Source organism: Globicephala melas, chromosome 20 (genome assembly GCF_963455315.2).
Source record: "Globicephala melas chromosome 20, mGloMel1.2, whole genome shotgun sequence".
In the NCBI taxonomy this organism is placed as follows: Eukaryota; Metazoa; Chordata; class Mammalia; order Artiodactyla; family Delphinidae; genus Globicephala; species Globicephala melas.
In genome coordinates, this window is record NC_083333.1 from 35,628,388 (window position 1) to 35,647,462 (window position 19,075).

At 42.5% G+C, this 19,075-nt stretch overlaps 1 protein-coding gene across 2 annotated transcripts in view; it reads right to left on the reverse strand.

Moving 5' to 3' along the window:
- The window catches only part of MAP3K3 (mitogen-activated protein kinase kinase kinase 3), a 62,349-nt gene that overhangs the window by 15,948 nt on the left and 27,326 nt on the right, over nucleotides 1-19,075 (reverse strand). For both annotated transcript variants that reach the window (XM_030843425.3, XM_030843422.3), the window contains 3 exons: nucleotides 18,508-18,607; nucleotides 13,671-13,784; nucleotides 6,684-6,804 (listed from right to left, as the gene is read on the reverse strand). In XM_030843425.3, the coding sequence (XP_030699285.1) occupies nucleotides 6,684-6,804; nucleotides 13,671-13,784; nucleotides 18,508-18,607 (335 nt within the window). The remainder of the gene's footprint in view (nucleotides 1-6,683; nucleotides 6,805-13,670; nucleotides 13,785-18,507; nucleotides 18,608-19,075) is intronic.

Consider the following 19,075-nt stretch of genomic DNA (forward strand, 5'->3'; position numbering starts at 1 on the left):
GCAACTGAACCCTTACCAATACATTCCGGAGCGAAAAGGTATTACATATTTGACCTACAACAAACAAAAAATGTCTCTTGTGAGGAACTGATGAGAGAGAAAGAAAAACTCTTACATATTGATGAAATCCCACACACTAGTCCAAACTACCCCCAGGTAGGCTGAACTACCCTCGATCTGAGCATCAGAGCATCTAGGGTGAGACCTCCCCGGCACAAAAGATCCCTGGCCCCTCAACACCCATTCTCTCCTTCACTGCTGCCACTGAACTCTCCCCTGGTTTTGCAGGTGGGATGGGACTAGCTCACATGAGGCCAGCACTACAGACCCAGGAGGGGCTGGGGGAAAACAGCAAAGGTTTTCTGAGCTTTTATTTCCAGCCAGAGACTTTCACTTTTTCCAATACACACTGCTGCCTGCCGAGAGCCAGCCTTGTTATCTGATGGGCAATGGGCCAGGGGCTATTGTGCACAGGCCCACAGCTTGGGGCAGGAAAGGGAAGTCTCCCCAAACCAATGGCTATCAGAGGAAGCGAATGGAAAAACCAGGAGTTGGCAGAACTGCTCCAGAGCATTTTCAGTTTTGTTTTTATCTTCATTTCAGAAATTAGGGGCTAATGAGACACACAACAGCATCTGAGAACAAGTTAGACAGGGACCTGAATAGGACAGGATACTGAACTGTAAGACTCACTGATCCTCGCGTATTTACCAGCAGGGACAACAGTGAGCCAGACAGCACAAACACAGTGCTATGCAAGACACAGCTCATCCTAGGTCTCAGAAGGCAGGCAGCTTCTCTGGGCCACCCTTCCCTGGCATTCCAGCCTGATCTTGCTCTAGTCTCATCAGGGCACTTATACCAAGGGGCCCCCTCTCAGCACCAGCTGAAGTAAAAGAACAGAGTAGTAATCCTGTGCTCAGAAGTGCTCTCTTCTGAACAAGGATTTCAGCTGCCAGCTGTCTGCATTCCTCTAGCGCTTGCTGGCTCTCTGCTTACCTCCTTGATCTGGGGCAGCAAAACCCTTACCCTATGATACGGTTGATTCTTTTGCTCTGTCTTCTGACTCAAAGCTGAAAGCTAGGTTCTCAGACTCTAGCCCTTCTCATAGGAGACTCCTGTCAGGAAGCTGATGCAGTCAGGAAGTTGCCTCCACAGGGAGTTAGTTCTAGGGCTTTGGGTCAGTGTTAATGTGCAGGTCATTGCAAGTACAAAGAGAAAGCTTTTTTTGGCCATCGACTATTTTCTCTAAACCTTGTTCTCTCTTAGGGAGCTGATGAGGGGAAGAATCAAATCTTTTTTTCTTCTTCAATATCCTCGCACTGGACCAGGTTGTGCAGAGCAGAGCTCCGCAATATTTTCATCTCGTAAGACCTTGAGAACATCCTGTGTTTCAACTTTCAAAACTCCCATTTTATTTTGAAGTTGTGACCACCACTAAACAGTTTCTGGTCTCATCTAGTATCACAGAAGAATTTTTAGCAAGAAGGAGAAAAAAATCCTGTGCAGTGAAGGCAGCTGACCTTTTTGTTTCCATGTATGTGGTCACTACCTCTGCAGTCCTGGTTTCCACTCTTGCATATCTTACCAGGACTGGAGGTGTGCACTGTGTATAGCTCTCTAACTTGTTACTGCCCGGGTGTCACTGTAAGTCATCTCATCCTTTCAACATTCCTTTTCCCTCTGCCTGAGTTTTTCCTCCTCTGTTCTCAGAGGAAGAGGGCTGCCCTCCTCCTTACCAAGGCACTGTAAGCCCTCTGCCTGGACTCCCCAGTTCACCCCCAGCAGGAGTCAGCTCCCCTATGGTCCCCTCTTCACCACCTTCAATCTCCTTTTCAGCTGTCTTTGTGCCTCCCTTCATAAACATGCTCAGATCTCTAGCCTAAAAAATATCCTGACCTTATTTCTGCCACTCCCTTAAGCCACTAGCCCACCTCTTTTTTTCTTTTATGGCCAAACCCCTTGAAAGAACTGATTGCCTCTACTCATCAGGTACCCATTCCTTAGTGGGGCAATCTGGCTTGCCCCGCTGTGGGACGCAGTGGCAGGACGAGGAGCGAGATGGAATAAGAACAGAGGCGAAGGACTTAAGATACACTAGACCAAATGGGAGTCAGATGTGGCAGGGACAAGTCCTTTAGTCGATGGCTTAAGGGCACCGCCCACTGCATTGTGGAAGAAACAGTGCTTGAGCTCAGCTTCAAAGGTGACAGAATTTCTACAGGCAAAGACACAAGGAAGGGTAAATTCGCGTAGGGAAATTCCATTTGCCTTGTCTGCAGATCTTCCCACAGGGGTCTCTCTTTTGGGTTAACACATTCCCTAGTAGTTTTTTAAAATTTATTTATTTATTTATTATTTATTTTATTTTATTTTTAGCAGACTAACTGGCTTGAAAAAAACCTGGAATTCAAGGTATGTATATTATGATGGAAAAAACAAAAGGTGAACAGGATAGCTGGTTTCAAATATCTGAAAAACTGTCATATGAAAGATGTTATCTGTGTTGCTCAAGAGAGCAGTACTAGAGTCAATGCGTAAAGTGAGAGAAGGCAGAATTTCGCTTCAAAATAAGGATGAACGTCGAATAAAGAGAGCTGTCTAAAATTGGGTTGGGCTTCCTTGCACTTCCTCATTACTGAAAATGTTGCAGTGGGAGCTGAATGACCTGCATGTTTAGTCTTTCACTCATATGCACTGGTAGCACAAGTACATTAATGCTGGTGGAGGAGGAGGGCAGAGAAGCCCCTCCTGTAGGTGGGGAGTTGGATCACTAAGGCTTCTCATTTAACACCATTTGTATAGCTAGGGCTTCTCCTAGTCCCTCATGCTTAAACCTTGACTTCTCTCTTTCTGTTTCCTTCTATTCCAGAAGGCCTTACCCTGTACCAGCACAGCAAGCACTCAGACATTTGTGGATGAAAATGACAAGTTTGTGTCTCTTACTCTTGGTCTGTCCTTTCCAACCTGGCTGGTACCATGTAACGTCTTCTTCCCACCTTCTCTTACTTTCCCTCCTACTTCTCTGGTCACTCCTTTCCTGCGTCCTTTGCAGGCTCATCCTCCTCTAATTGGCCACTGTCTGGGTTTCTAAGGCTCAGTCCTAGGCCCTCTTCTCTTCTCATTTTGTAGTCTGTTTAGAAACTCTTATCTGGGCCCCTGGCTTCAACTTGACAATTTCCAATTGTTTCTACCTCTGGTTTTCTCCCCTCTGAGCTAGAGATCTGTATAGTTAGCTGCCCATCTGCTATCACCTCTTGGCTGTCTCTCTTTTTAAAAAAAAAAAAAAAACACAAATATGTTTATTGGTGAATTGATAATCATACCAAAATATCCATAATTATACCAATTCAACCTGTCTAAAACTTAAGGTCTGCCCTTCACAGTGCCTGAAACCAGGCTCTCTTCTAGTCTCTGTCTTGGTGAAAGGCACTGCCAATTACCCAAATCCACAAACCAGTAATTTACGTCCTGTTCTCTCAACACCTGAAAATCCAATCCAATACCACAGTGGTTCGTAAATCTTTTGAACTTAGAACCCTTTTCCACTTCTAAAATTTGGGACACCAAAGAGCTTTTATTTATACAGGTTATATCAATTGATATTTACTGTATCAGAAATAAGGGTCAAAAAAATTTAAAACACAATAATACACAAGTACACATTCCATTAGCCATAGAGCAATGACATTACCTCAGGCAGGTAACCTCTGGAAAATTCCACTAGATATATGTGAGAGCCAAATCATGTCTTAGTATTATTATGAAAATAGCTTTGATCTTCCAGATCCTAAAAGGATCTCAGGGACCGCACCCCCCCCCATGTCCCTAGACCACGATGCCATGTCCTGTTGGCTTTACCTTCTAAATGCCTCAAATCCACCTGTTCCTTCCTCTCTCCACTACCCTCACTAGCCTAATCCACGCTTCTGTCTTCTTTCACCTGGACCACTGCATTAACTAATACGGTTCTCCCTTGGACCCATGCTTGCCCCCCTGTGATTGGCTCTCCACACTGTATGCAGTTGGAGCAATCTTTTCAAAATACAAATCCGAATATGCCACCCATTCCTCTTCACTTAAAAATCCTAAGGTGTATTTTCACTGCTTTCAACGTAAGGACCCCAAGGCTCAGTCTCCCTCCCCAGCCTCAGCCCATCCTCCTTTCCCTTGTTCTCAGCTCTCCAGCCCTCAGGGCTTCCTTCTGGTTCTCAAACACACCACACTCCCTCTACCATGAGGCCTCCGCATGGGCAGCTCTCCTGCCTGGAGCTCTCCTCCCTATATCCCCTTTGAGTAAGTCCCCTTCAAGCTCTGGGTCACAGCCTATGGCTTCTCTGGCCCCGAAATCAGGTCACATCCTTCTGCTATACGTGCTCCCAGCACCACACACCTTCTGGTCGCAGCCTGTAATTATAGATGAATCACATCATGACACGTAAGGTCTGACTTCCCACAGGTGGACAAGGGCCATAGGGACGGGAACTGTGTGTTTTGCTTCCCATGATTCTGGCAATTATTTCTTGAATGAATAAATGAACAAATGAGTAAAAATGCAGTTTGACAGGGAGAGGGATACAATAACAAGACAATGTGATAAGCATTAGGATAGAGATGGGTACAAGGGGTCACTGTTCCCAGTGGCTCTCCACTGCCCACCGAACAAGCCCATGTGCAGACAAGGGTCCCCAGCCAAGGCAGGCATTCTTTCCCAGCCTTCTCTACTTCTCCAAATATCAATACACGAGCCAATCTGAAGGATAAGTGGGATCTCCACCAGCAAATCACTGAAATGCCCTCTCCCCTCATCCTTGCTTATGGAAATCCTCCATAATCTATAAAAATCCCAGAATGCATTTCCCAGGTCGTTCCAGTTAGAAATAATCTCTGCCATTTTCCAGCTTTTAGAAAGGCTGCCAGGCTCTGCCTGCTTCTCTCGTCAAACCCACCACTCCAAACCACCTGGGGTTCTCAGAAGCCACCACCTTCTTCTGTGATCGTGCCTGGCAGATGCCCTTTTCTGTGCCCGGAGTATCTGTCCCTGCACTCAGTAAATCTTCCTTAGTTTGTCAGCTCTGATGTTCCCTCTCTTTAGCGAAACCTTTCCCCAAAGTCCTGGGCGCCGTTGGTTACTGCCTGCTCTGTGCTCCCGCACGACTCTCAGCCTCCCAGATGCCTCCACCATGGCACTCATGCCAGCCCAAAGGCTGGTGCCTAATGCTTGCTGACTGAAGGAACCCAGGATCTGTGTGTGCTGGGAGGCTGTGTTGCCCATTCTCTAGATAGATAGGAACTCGTTCATAGAAATCTTACTCCCCGTAAGATTTTAGCACCCTCAGACAAGGAAATTCCATATACGGCCCCTACAGTGAGGGCCCAGCATGTAGCTTCCACACACAAGTCACAGGAAATTGCTCAGGAGCCGGAGGCCCAATCACTGCCCTGTGTCCATCCTCACAGCTTACTCTGCAAAGGAGCAATGCTGCCCTCCTCCAGCCCCTTGCTCTCTACAAGGGCTCTGGAACAGAGGCCAAACTAGCAGAGATTCCCAGGTTCCAGGGCACCTGGATTTTAGGGCCAGAGATACTCTAGATAAGGTTTCCTTGTTGGGGTGCTGGCTCTCTCCTCAACCAGCTTATTGAAAACGCAGCCACCAATTATCCACAATGTTAGGGAAATATGAAACACATATACAGACTTTCAGCTTGGCAACACTTACTACCAGTGCTTGCTAGGGTTCCAGAAATTACTCAGTGAGGCAAAGTCAGTGCCTCAGCAACACATTCTTCCGGCTGCCCCCCGAGGAGGCTTATCACTCCCAGACAAGCTCAGTGACAGGACTGATGCTCAGACCTCCCCAAGTTCAGCTCAAGATCTCCAGAGAGCAGTTCAGTTTGCTGCAATTCTACCTGTACGGATAGAACCTGTATGGACAGCAGCAGGGGTCTCAGCGACGTTAGGGCAGCAACCTCAACAGAAATATTGTTAAGGCCGGACTTCCCTCTTGAAACAAACTGCACAATTCAAGAAATGAGCTTTCTCCTCAGACTGTGGGAAATGGGATCCAGAGCAAAACTGGATTGCCTGGTATAATGCACAGACCTGATTTAGATTCCTTTCCTGGGGAGGCCCGTCAGCAGCTTCGTAGCTTTCTTCCTAATGAGCCAACTGTATTTACTACGTCAACAGTCTCCTGCCCTTCCCAGACAACTTAGTTTGACTCTCCAGGAGTTTCATTGGAGAAACTTTGTCCCATCTTCCTTGAAGCATTAGGACTCCTCAGGAATCACAAGCAAGAGGTTTGATGTCAAAACTCAATCTTGGACCTGATTCGTAACTTCACAAGTCCCCAGTCCTTTGGGGAAAGAATGGTCAAAAACGAGGGTATACTGCTGCTGGAGGTCTTCAAGCAGATGTTTGAGGAGATCACTTTTTCAGGACTGTTGAAAAGGAATTTGATTTTGCCACCACATCATGAGAGTGTAAGCTCCTGGAGGGTCAGGACTCCATCCCAGTCACTTGTCTATTTCTTCTCCCCAAAGAAAAGCATGGAACATTATTCTGAACAGCGTAGCAGTCAATAACGTTTGATGACTGTTTTTTAATAATTTTTAAAAAGAATATTTAAAAAAATACATGGGCAGATAAATTAGATGAGAGGAAAAAAGGGGTGAGATACTCACTGACAGAGAGGTGCCTGCTCCTGGGCTCAGGGGGCTGGTAGATGGTATTTATGTCTCCCGCAGACTGGGAAGCTTTGATTCGCACCTGCCTGGACACCCCGGAGTGGGGAGGGGAACTGGTCTGCAAGATAAGAGGAAAAAGGCAGAGCTCGTTAAGCAGGCAGGCTTAAAAAGGCCCCCCGCCCCTCCCTGGGCCTCCCCATGCTCTCAGCCGCCATCACGCTTTCAATACATGAGCTACCCAGCTTTCCCTCAAATCTCACTCCTCAACTCATCTTGGCAAATCACTGTTTACTCAATGTAGTTATCCAGCTTCACTGATATAGAGCACTGAGACTCAGTGCTCCAATTTATTAGGTGATGACCCAGACACAGAAGAATAACAGGCATTCCTGTAATAATGTGCCAAACAGAAAAGCGTTGTAAATACCCTCTCATAAAACTCTCCAGAGAGCTTGGAAAGAATAGCAGGAAAAGCAGGAAATTATTTCAGTGGCAAGATCACCTGCCACGTGGGGGGTCAGAATGGAGAATGGTGGCAACTTCTGCACCAAAAATTCTGGTTGATAAACTTAAAAAATAGCTTGATATGCTGCTTCTTCCCCAACCATAATCACTCCTGGAAAATTAAGGTAAGAAGGTCTCAGATGCTTCATATTACTGGGGTTTACATGTGAACCATCTCAGGATTGTGTTCATCTCAGAAAGGCTATCAAGGCACCATTCTGCCAGAGGTCAAGGACTTCAGAACAGGGTCAGCAGCCTTGCCACATCTACCTCACTTTGCACTGACCCAGTTGGGCCTCAAGGTGAGCCCTTGAGAGAAAACAAAGCAACAGAAAGGGACCCTTGCACTGAGAAAGCTTAAAACTGAAGCTTGAAGGTGAGCTAAGTGATGTCAGGATGTGCTCATAAATAAGCAGAGCACTGTGGAGAGTGGGAGCTCAGAATTTATAAATAATTTGGGTCAAAGTTTCTACTTGTTTCTCTCTCTCTCTTACCTCCTGTAAGAAAAAAAAAAAAGGTCCAACCTAAACAAACTATATCCTGTCCTCCAGGAAAAAGGCTTCCCGCTCTCAGGGCTAAGTTCAGCTGCCAAGCAGCCTCCTCTAGTCCCCCCACGCCAGACTCTATCACATGCAGGGCTGTCTTGACAAACTGTCTTGCTCTAACGGGAAGTCAGACCAAGGGGAAGTGAGTGTTCTTGCTAAAGCCTCCAATGTGCAATAGCTCTCTGCCGAGGGTCAGAAAGGAAAAAACAATCAAAGCCACACGCTGGGGAAGCAGGCCAGTGAAGGGCAAGGAAAAAGCCACAGCCTTAGAGTCAGAAAGAGGAGAGCTGCACGCTGAGCACCCCAAGGACACCTGCTTAGACACGGGGCCTTACACAGGGTGGGAATTCAATACATCGTGGCAACATGAATCTGAAACGTATCAAAGAACATAGATTCTAAACTCTCAATTTTAAATCTAAAAGCTGAGCCAGGAGAGGAGGTTCAACAGCCAGCACGAGCGTAGGTTTCTAAAACGAAAGGCTGACTGTGGCAACAGTGGGAAAACAGATGAAGGGAATCAAGGAAGGTTTCAAAGCAGGGCTTCTCACATTTTCGTGTGCACACAAATCACCTGGGACCTTGATGAAGTGCAGATTGTGATTCAGTAGGTCTGGGCTGGGGCTGAGAATCTGCATTTCTAACAAGCTTTCAGGTGATGCTGACACAGGGCGGCAGCAAGGTCTTAGGAGGTGAGTCACACTTGGGTTTAAGGCAATGGTTCTCAGCCCGAGCCGACCAGCAGAACTGCCTGTGGGGTTTTTAACACCTCAGGCCAACTACAACAGAATCTCTGGGGGTAAGGCCGAAGGACTGGTGTTTTTTAAATCTCCCCCAAGTGTTTGTAATAGTCAGTCAAGTTCAGAAAACCCTGATTTAAGGAGATAAAAGAGAATGGCATGGTAAACAAAAATGAGGTTGATGCAAGGATTCAGGGAAACTTGAACAAGACCTAGAAGTGGGCAAGAGAGGAAGGAGGAAGGTGGGACTAGGAAAAATAAAAGGGACCTGTAAGAGAGTGAAAGGAGAGCCAACAGGTATAAAGTGTGTAGCTGGCAGAACATTCTAAAGACAGCAAATAGAATGGTCATTTCATTTGACCATTCAATGAAAACCTCACTGAAAGGCTCTGGGGGTAGCAGTGTGCTGTGGCCGACACAAACAACATGAAAAATTACCAGGGAGCCACATGCACAAAGACTGCAGTCACTGGAAGCGAGGAGATTAGCAGAAAAAGAGATTATAAAAGTTGACCCACAAATCATCTCGATAAAAGATTTGGTGGTGTCAGACAAAGGGAACAGGTGGATTCAATGATGCAGGGGGAAAAGAAGAGGTGTGTGTGTGTTTGCTTTAGTTTGGTTCACGGAAACATGAGCTGAGAAATGGCACCTTGGATGTCACTAGTCCTCTGCTTCAATGGTGGCAACGAGACATTTCCATGATAGACCATGACAGTTATGATAGCTGTGGAAGCATCCAGGTTATTCAATAGATTTACAGCTTTAACATCCATGAATTTATTAAAAGCCTTAAAAAAATCTGCTTTGAAGCTATACAACTTGAATAAAGGATGCCATGTTTATACCCCTTATACAAATTCTTATTTCCATTTTGTTCTATGATAATCCTCAATATTCAAGGGGCTCATCCAAACTGAGATTAGGTGAACAAATCTGTGTTTTTATTATCCCTGCTCTTCAATGCGTCACAGGCTTTGTTTATACATAGGTATGCTTCGGCTTCCTTTCCCGACTAAAGAGTTCCAGGCTTTTTAGGCCATACACATATAAAACTGACCCCAACCCCTTAAAAAGTTTGTCTTCTCTTGGACCTTTCCTAGCTCAGTTAACCTTCTGAGCTGTGGGGAAGAGAATGACACATCTCACAAGTTTTCCTCACGGGCAACATTATACTTTCTGTTCTGTTTCTAATGAACTGTGAAAGAACCTGGGTGAGGTTTTCCAAGGACTACAATAATTCTAAGATCCCTTTCCTGGATGGTATCTAATACATACTGGACTATAGTCAGAACATCTGGATTCAAGACCAGCTCTGTCACTATCTACTGTTTCACCTAGGCCAAATCACTCTAAGCCTCAGTTTCCCCAGGGGGTAGACTGGCGATAACAGATGCCTAACCAACCACTCAAAGCTGCAAAAACCAAATGAAAGTTGAAAGTACCTTATACATGTAAAGTGTAATGATTTTTAAACAGGGGCCAGACTGAAGGTATTCTGCCCAACAAGTTTCGTTCTAACTTCCTGCACTTGCCCCATTAGTTTCTTGGAAAACTGAAAATAATTACCATTTAGATTATCCTTGATATTTTGAACTTAAATAGTGTCAAATTCATTGATGGGAAATTTGGGAAGTGGGCAACATTTAGATGAGAAGATTATAAGTTTACTTTTGTCAGAGAGAATCTGAGGTAACAAAACAAAATGCCATTCACAGTTTAAGATGGTTGGGTATTTAGTTTTTATCATATGCAGGTACAAGTGACAACAGAATGTTAAGCTTGAGATTATGTTATGACAGTGGAAAGGTCGAGAAAGTTATAAGAAAGTCAAGAGCAGAAAGATAAATTAAGAGTTAGATGCACACATGTTTAGAAAAGAAGTCTGTAATAGGAAAACAGCTAAGAGTTGATGGCCCAAGGCAGAGGGCTAGGGCAGCAAGAACTACTGAAGGAGACGGTGAAGTATCTTAAAATGGCAGTAAAACCAAGGCTAGAGAAAGACTCTTCAGATTAAGAGGAGGTTCTGTGATTGCCCAAATCCAGGAGTTCTCAGGTAAAAACAATATTGAAGCCTAAGACCTGGCCTTGGCCAGGTGCGATGGGAGGAGTATGACTTTCCACCTTGGTGAGGGATGAAGACAGAGGAAAGATCAGAAGCTGTCATAGAAGGATCAATAAGAAAGGAATCTGGAGAGTAGAAAGAGATAGTACATTTAGAAACAGGAATAAGAAGGGAAGTAAAGGTATAGGTGATAACAAAAGGTGGATGAGTTGACAGATTGCTAAAAATGGAGGAAACTAAGTAGAGAACAAAGTGGCTCACAGTTACCATCAAGAGGAGATGAAGACCAGGTTGATATGGTATCCTGGAGAAGTGTATGTAAAGTGTGATCTGTGGGCTGGTGCCAGGGTACAACCTGTGGTGTATACCAGTCCTCAACAAGGTAAATACCAAAATGGAAGAGTAACTCTTTAAGCACTTTTACAACAATTTGGCAGTGACTCATGTCTATTGAACTTAACAATAAAAGTTGTGGGCTTGTATTTTATACGTCTCTAGTTAAATTTTCCATTTCACTTTTCATGTTTTTAAAAAATTGGTCCATAAAAGATTAGAAACTAGAAGAAAATGGATATTTCATCACAAACAGAGAAGCACTTCCAGAAGTAGGACTCCTAAGCACATAGCAATTTTGGATCATGATACCTCTGTTTATTGAGAAGCCTGAGGTCTAGCTGAGGAAGTCCTCAAGGAAAGATTTCATCACCACCAATGCCACTATTAGTCTTAAATGCAAATCTTTATAAATGCAAAAAAAGGAGTAGCTTAAGTGTTCCAACAGTAGCAAAAATGGTTATTTAATTAAATTATGGTATATCCACTCAACGGACTTATGCATCCTTATAAATTATAATCATGAAGACTGTATATTAACAGAAAAATGTACATGACAATGTTAAGTGAAAAATTAAAGTAGAAAATTGTATAAATACCATGACAACACTTATAGTGTGTATACATATGGCCAAAGAGGGGCGTATGCAAAAATCAATCAATGTGTTACGGTGCTAGGATTATGTAAGACGGTCCTCTTTTTTTTTTAAGTTTACAATAAGTTATACTGACTTTATAATAATTTTAAAAAATACACATCCTTAGAGAGAGAGGCATCAACGTGGCACTTATTTTATGTGATATCTAATGCCACACCATCAGTGTCAGAGCTTAGATGGTCATCTTCCAAACAGCTCTGGTGTTGCAGCAGTAACTGCAGCTGAGTGCACCCCTTACTGGATGGGAAAGCGAATGCAAAGAACCAGTTGTCTACAGTTTCTCATCAGGGGAGTGGAGGGATCACAATCAGGGGTGCTAGCTCCCAGTTAAACAATCACATCATTAAACTAAACCCCAATTCCAGCTTCTTCTGTAAAGAAGGGGTTGGCAGAATATGATTTCTGCTTGACTCCTGCTAACAATTCAAGAAGTATTCACTGTGTTCTCTTAAGAGGATGGGTTCCAAAACAAGACACAGCTCCCGTTCTCAAGGAGCTTATAATCTTTTGGGGTAAAACTTACAAATATGCAACAACTAGAGGGCAATTACTCAGGAACCTATAAACTAGTGTGCAAATTATATCCAATGACTAAAGGAACAGGGAATAATGAAAATGGTCTCAGTCAAAAATACTGACCAAACTGCAGCAGGTAAATCAAGCTAGAGCCTTAAAAAAGGTTGACCATGGTCTGGCAAAGAGGAAGCAGGAAGAACTGCAGAATAGTGGAAGTATGCTGAAGAACTTGGAAAGATGAGACTGGGGAGCTGAGAGGAAGGGTAGTTAGTGATAACCCTTGGGTGCCAGGCTAAATTTAGATCTTACATGATAGGCAACGAGGAAGGCCTACAAGGAGCAGGTGAGTAACTTGAACAGAGAAATGAAATAATAAAGTATATATTTTACTTCAGAATACTTCCCAAAACACATCCAGAAAAGAAGACATTGTGAGAGAGAAGACCAGTCCTCATGCTCAAGGACACTTCTATAATATGAGAAAATGTCTTCTTTACTCTAAGCCTTCCTAACCGCATTCTCCTGTGTCTTTCACTAATCAATAGACAGTCCAAGGTGTCTTTAAAAATAAATGGTCAGGGGCTTCCCTGGTGGTGCAGTGGTTGAGAGTCCGCCTGCCGATGCAGGGGACACGGGTTCGTGCCCCGGTCCAGGAGGATCCCACATGCCGCGGAGCGGCTGGGCCCGTGAGCCATGGCCACTGAGCCTGCGCGTCCGGAGCCTGTGCTCCGCAAGGGGAGAGGCCACAGCGGTGAGAGGCCTGCGTACCGCTAACTAACTAACTAACTAAATAAATAGTCAGCATAAAGCACCATTCCATCTAAACTCTGTCCTGGTATGGAGCGTCCATAGTTCTCAGACAGTAATGTCAGCTGTCCACAGTTGGCTGTCTTCAAGCATAAGGAAAGGAAAGAGTGCCAAGAAACCTTCAGGAACATGCATCTGAAGAAAACTGGTAGAGCCATCAGTGATTAGAAGACAGACCCAGATTACAAGCATTCTTGTGAAATGTAGGCCCCCAGGGACCCTTTAGGAGAGGAAACTACATAAGGGATGATCCCTCACTTCTGAAGGCCCCCACAGATTGCTGCCATTTGGTAAGGTAGCAGCTGGTAAATTACAAGAGGCCCTTTAGACCATGGCCTTTTTTCCACTGAACAGAAGGGAAAGTTTGTTTCCTACATGTGTCCCAAGGGAAAGTCACGGTTGCCGAGGAGTTGTGGGAGTTGGGTTTACAAAGCATGATAGTCTCAAATCCTTGACAGCCTCTACTAATCAGCTCCCCCACGCTGAGCAAATCTTTCTTGCTGGGGTCCAAATCTAGTCGAAAGAACATAAATACAGAGAAAAAGAATTTCCTCCTTTATCATAAAATGTTTCCCTTCCTCCCATACCACAAGCCAAGTCACCTTCAGTTGCAATTTTAACACCAATGATCTGGCTTCGCAGTCAAATCAAATGCAGAAGGCTAAATGGCTACTGACCCAGTGGGCTGGGCCACACCTACGTTCTCGCTTTAGCAGTGACTAAGGAACACAAAATTCTGTCAAGGAAGCAAGCTGGACTCCTGAAGGACAGCAAGCTTTGTCTTCAGCTGTCAGGCCGTGACAGGGGCTACTTACATGGTTTCTGTCCTGGGACAGCAGCAATATCCTAAGGCTTTTCATGCTTGAGCTTCTATCCAAAATATCAATTGCTTTATCAAGATCATCTTGGTTCTTCAGCAGGATGGAGAGCTGTGACACAGGACACAGAAAAAGGAAATCACATAAAACATAAGTCTTTAGTTTGCAAAAATAAGCAAAATAAGCAACAAAAAAATAAATTTGGAGGAAAACAATCTCAGTGGATACTATGGGGTCTTAAAAGATCTAATTGAAACCACAGAGATATTTTCTTTCCCTTTTTATTAAGTTTACAATTCAAAGATTTTTGGTAAATTTACAGAGTTGTGCAACCATCACCACAATTCAATTTCAAAACATTTCCATTGCTCCAAAAAGATCTCCTGTGCCCATTCAGAGTCACTCCCCTTTTCTACCTCTTACCCCAGGCCACCACTAATCTACTTTCTGTCTCTAGAGATTTGCATTTTCTGGACATTTCATATAAATGAAATCACACAATTCATATTCAATTCAATTCAATTCATAGCCTTTTGCATCTAGCTTCCTTCACTTTGCTTAACGTTTTTGAGTTCATCCATGCTGTAGCACATATCAGTACTTTATTTCAAGGTATTTTTTTTTGATGGTATAAAAATATTTTTTAAAATATTTTCAGTTTTTTTTTAAATTTTTATTTGAGTATAGTGGCTTTACAATATTGTGTTAGTTTCTACTGTACAGCAAAGTGAAATGAAACAGCTATAGTGAAACAGCTATACATATACATATATCCCCTCTTTTTTGGATTTCCTTCCCATTTAGGTCACCACAGAGCACTGAGTAGAGTTCCCTGAGCTATACAGTAGGTTCTCATTAGTTATCTATTTTATACATAGTATCGATAGTGTATATATGTCAATCCCAATCTCCCAATTCATCCCACCCCCCCCAAGATATTTTCTAAGAAAAGCTTCGTCTCTAAAAATACCCTTTACTCCAAAGCATCAAATCCGAAACAGTTATAGGCCCCATATTTCTTCCTAGATTAAGCAGTAGAATCATGTCCCATTCTACCCTGTGCTGACATTAACAGAATAAGCAGAAAAGGCACAGGAGGAGGAGGGGTCAGGCAGAGGATGAAAACGTTACTCAAATAAGAACACAAACTTAGACTGCATAGAAGGGTTTAGTATCTTAATGTATAAAGGTTAAAAAAAATCAGTGACTAGAACGAAAAACTACTTCCTCTGTTTTCATTCCACTGAAGTATTAAAGAGATGGTTCTTGAGGGTACAGATAAGCCTCACTCACTGTTAGAAGCAAAAGATATTATGAGTACTTAGTATTAAAAGATGCAAAACTATGCTTTGCCTAAGACCTAAAAAATGTCAGATCTTATGTACTTGTGGCAAACATAAAGCAAAAATCCAATTAATTTCTTCAGTTCCCCATTCAGAATACAAGGAAGTGAGAACTCTAAACCCCAGGCCAGGAAAAAACAAATAGTAAAAACAGTATTTAAAATAAAACCTCAAGACAACCCATGGAATGGGAGAAAATTTTACAAATCATATCATATTGTAAAAGAATTCCTTCCTGGGTAACACTCAAAGTAGGGATAAATAAGGACTGGTGTTGGGGGAGGCGAGGAAGGGGTGGGTGGAGACAGGGGAAGATAAAGAAATTACTGGAGTAGGTTTTAACTTAAAAAAAAAAAACTACAATTTTGCAAATGTATGATAAGGGTCTAGTATCCAGAATATATAAAGAACTCTTACAATTCAACAATAAAAGGACAAACAATCCGATTTTTTAAAAGGGCAAAGGATTTGAATAGATATTTGTCCAAAGAAAATTAAAAAATGGCTAATAAGCACATGAAAAGCTACTCAACATTGTTAGTCATTAAGGAAATGAAAGTTAAAAACCACAATAAGATACCACTTCACGTCTACTAGGATGGCTATAATTTTTTTAAAAAAGAAAAAAAAAAAGAGAGAATCACAAGTATTGGTGATGATGTAGAGAAATTGCAACCCTCGTACATTGCTGGTAGAAATGTAAAGTGGTACCAGTTGATACGCGAAAGTTGGGCAGTTCCTCCAAAAGTTAAATACAGAGTTTCTACAAGAACCATCATTCCACTCAGGTATATTTTAGAGAATTGAAAACATTTGTTCATATAAAAATTTGTACACAAATGTTCATAGCAGCATTATTTATAATAGCCAAAAGTGAAAACAACTCAAGTGTCCATCAACAGATGAATGGATACACAAAATGTGGTATAACCATATAATGGAATATTATTCAGCCATAAAAAGGAATGAAGTATGAGACATGCTACAACATAGATGAGCCTTGAAAACATGCTTAGTGAAAGAAGCCAAACACAAAAGGCCACATATTGTGTGATTCCATATATATGAAATGTTCATAATAGGCAAATCCAGAGAGGCAGAAAGTAAATAAGTGGTTGCCAGGGACTGGGGAGTGGGGAGAATGGGAAGTGACTCCTAAGAACTACAGGATTTCTCTTTGGGGTGATGAAAAAGTTTTGGAATCAGGTAGTGATGTTAGCTACACAACTCTGTGAATACACTAAAACCACTGAATTATACAGTTTAAAATGTAAATTTAAAAATAAGAGTAAATTCTATGGCAGGTGAATTATATCTCAATAAAGCTATTATTACAAAAATATAAACATAAATAAAATAAAATCTCAACAGATTTTTTCATTTGTCGTTCACAAATCCTGACAAGACAGGGTTTAGAGGGCAAAGAAAAGAAAAATAGTTGAGACATTTGAAATTAATAAGATGTAAGTAAATTAGTCAATTCTTGGTCACTGACATTAGCAGACTGCGGAAAGACGTGAATGATTTAAAATAGTAACAATTATGGGAGTTCCCTGGTGGTCTAGTGGTTAGGATTCCAGGCTTTCACTGCCATGGACCAGGTTCAATCCCTGGTCGGGGAACTGAGATCCTGCAAGCCGTGCAGCACAGCCAAAAAACAAAAAACAACAAAAAACAAAGTGATGAAAAATAAATGCTCAAATAAATTAGTCTTCACTGACTCAAAAAATAATGACAATTACTTATATTTGGCTTTAAAATCAATATCTGTATAAACATTTGAATAAAGGAATGCTCAACATTCTGGGCAGTCATTCCCTTGGCAAAAGAGTTTGAAAATGGATTTTGGGACATCTGAAATTCTTAATGGAAATATTAATGGAAAGAGAAACAAGTGGTACTAACTCATCCAGAAAAGTCTTTACTAACTAAAGAACACCTTCTTTAATGCTGATTGGCTAGCTGACTTCAGCCTCACTTTCTTATATAGTCACTGATGCTTGAGCTGCAATTTTTTAAACTTCTATGGATTTGACATTTGTATTTGGGGGGGAGTTCTCAAATCCTGTATTTAAAATGTGTTACTTTACATACTTTAAAATACTTACATCTGTGTTATTTATTAACTATAGAGTTAGTGGTTTATTTTTCAAATTTGCTGTATTTCTAAAATTTATCCAAAAAGCAAAAATCAGATGGTGTTATTTTTGTTAGCTATTTGGCAGTGCATATATCCAGTTGTGGTTGTACATTTTATATGAAGAGGACCACCGAGTTTTTGCCAACAAATGTCATCTCCTACAGATTTAAGCCCCAAAGTAGAGGAAATTCTTAACTTTTCAACCAATAAAATAAAACTACAAAGTAAGGGGACTTCCCTGGTGGCGCAGTGGTTAAGAATCTGCCTGCCAATGCAGGGGACATGGGTTCAAGCCCTGGTCCGGGAAGATCCCACATGCCGTGGAGCAACTAAGCCTGTGCGCCACAACTACTGAGGCTGTGCTCTGGAGCCTGCAAGCCACAACTACTGAGCCCACGTGCCACAACTACTGAAGCCTGCGTGCCTAGAGTCCATGCTCTGCAACAAGAGAAGCTACTGCAATGAGAAGACCGCGCACCGCAACGAAGAGTAGCCCCTGCTCACCGAAATTAGAGAAACACCGCACAGCTACTAAGACCCAACCCAGCCAAAAATAAATAAATTAAAATAAATAAATTTAAAAAAAAGAAAAACTACAAAGTAAGGACCTGACTCTCAAAGAGCCATCAGGTTGCCCAGCTTTCCTGTCTTTCCCCCCAACTCAGTTCCCTCAAGGTGCAGGCTCCTTATTGGGCACAAACAGTGCCTTTCAGACTAATGCAAAGCACCAGCCTAAGCAGACTGCAGCCTCTAGTACGTTCCTTGGAGCTGGGAAAGCAGCCAAGTAACTGACATTCAAAAGAATTCCTTCCTGGGTGATGTTCAAAGTATGAATAAATAAAATGGCTGTTGGGCGGGGTTAGGAGGACTAAGAGTTAAAGAAATCATTAGAGTAGGTGCTAACGTTTGGAACCAGCTACAGTTAGAAGTTAAACTCTGAGAGAAGAATCCAGCATTTATGCCTGTGAATAGAGGATCTACCCACCAGTTTTCCACACCTCCCCAGCCCTACTGAACCCTCTGCTACTAAGGCTGTGCTGGAAGGAAAAAGATAACCTACAAAATGTAAAGGAGACAATATAAGCCCTGACCCTAATCGCGTACCTGATTCCACCATGGAGTATTAGAGCTACCAGCATTCAATGAGCAGAGGGAATGGACATAGCTATGTAACCTCCCATGTAATAAAAAAGAGAAATCGCAGAATTACTGGAATTAAGGAAAGAGGCTCCAGAAAATGAAAACCTGAAGATGACATTAAAGGAACAAACTAGGAAATCCTCAGTTAAACAGAGAGAAAAAAGGTAGGCAGCTGGGCCTCCCTTGCCCGCACACCATCCATCTTTCGTACCTCATTGTTCATGTAATGTAGATCAAGAGGCTGCCCAAACACTGTCGTCACCTTGTGCTCCACATCTTCATATCTTACAGGCCGGCTGAATGCTATAATTCTGAAAAGGAACAGAAATCATGGTTAACTGTATATTTTAAATGCAGGGTTTAGAAGCTATGGCTCCTGAGTGTTATCTTCCTTTTCTTTTCAACATAGAATTCTCTTTTTATTTTTCATGCAGCTTGCCTTTCTCTGTATTTTTTTCTTCTCTTACGTCTACCTTTATCTTTTCACCCTTCTTCTGAGCATCTCTCAGGTTTGTCAATAGTACCTATGAGCAGTACTCAATCTCAGCCATTGTTCTTCCACTTCATCTCAGCTCTTTCGGTCAATGACAGTGCAGTATCATAGGAGGATACCTGGATTTAAAAACTATGCTTCAAATATTCCTGTTAGGAAGAAAACCTGGGGATTGGAGCAGCAGTCCTGAAAACATGGTCTTAACTCCTATAATCAACTCAACTCCAGGACTTGAAAGGTCTCTTCCATTGTTCATTTTTGAGATGCCACAGTAATCTCAATGCTG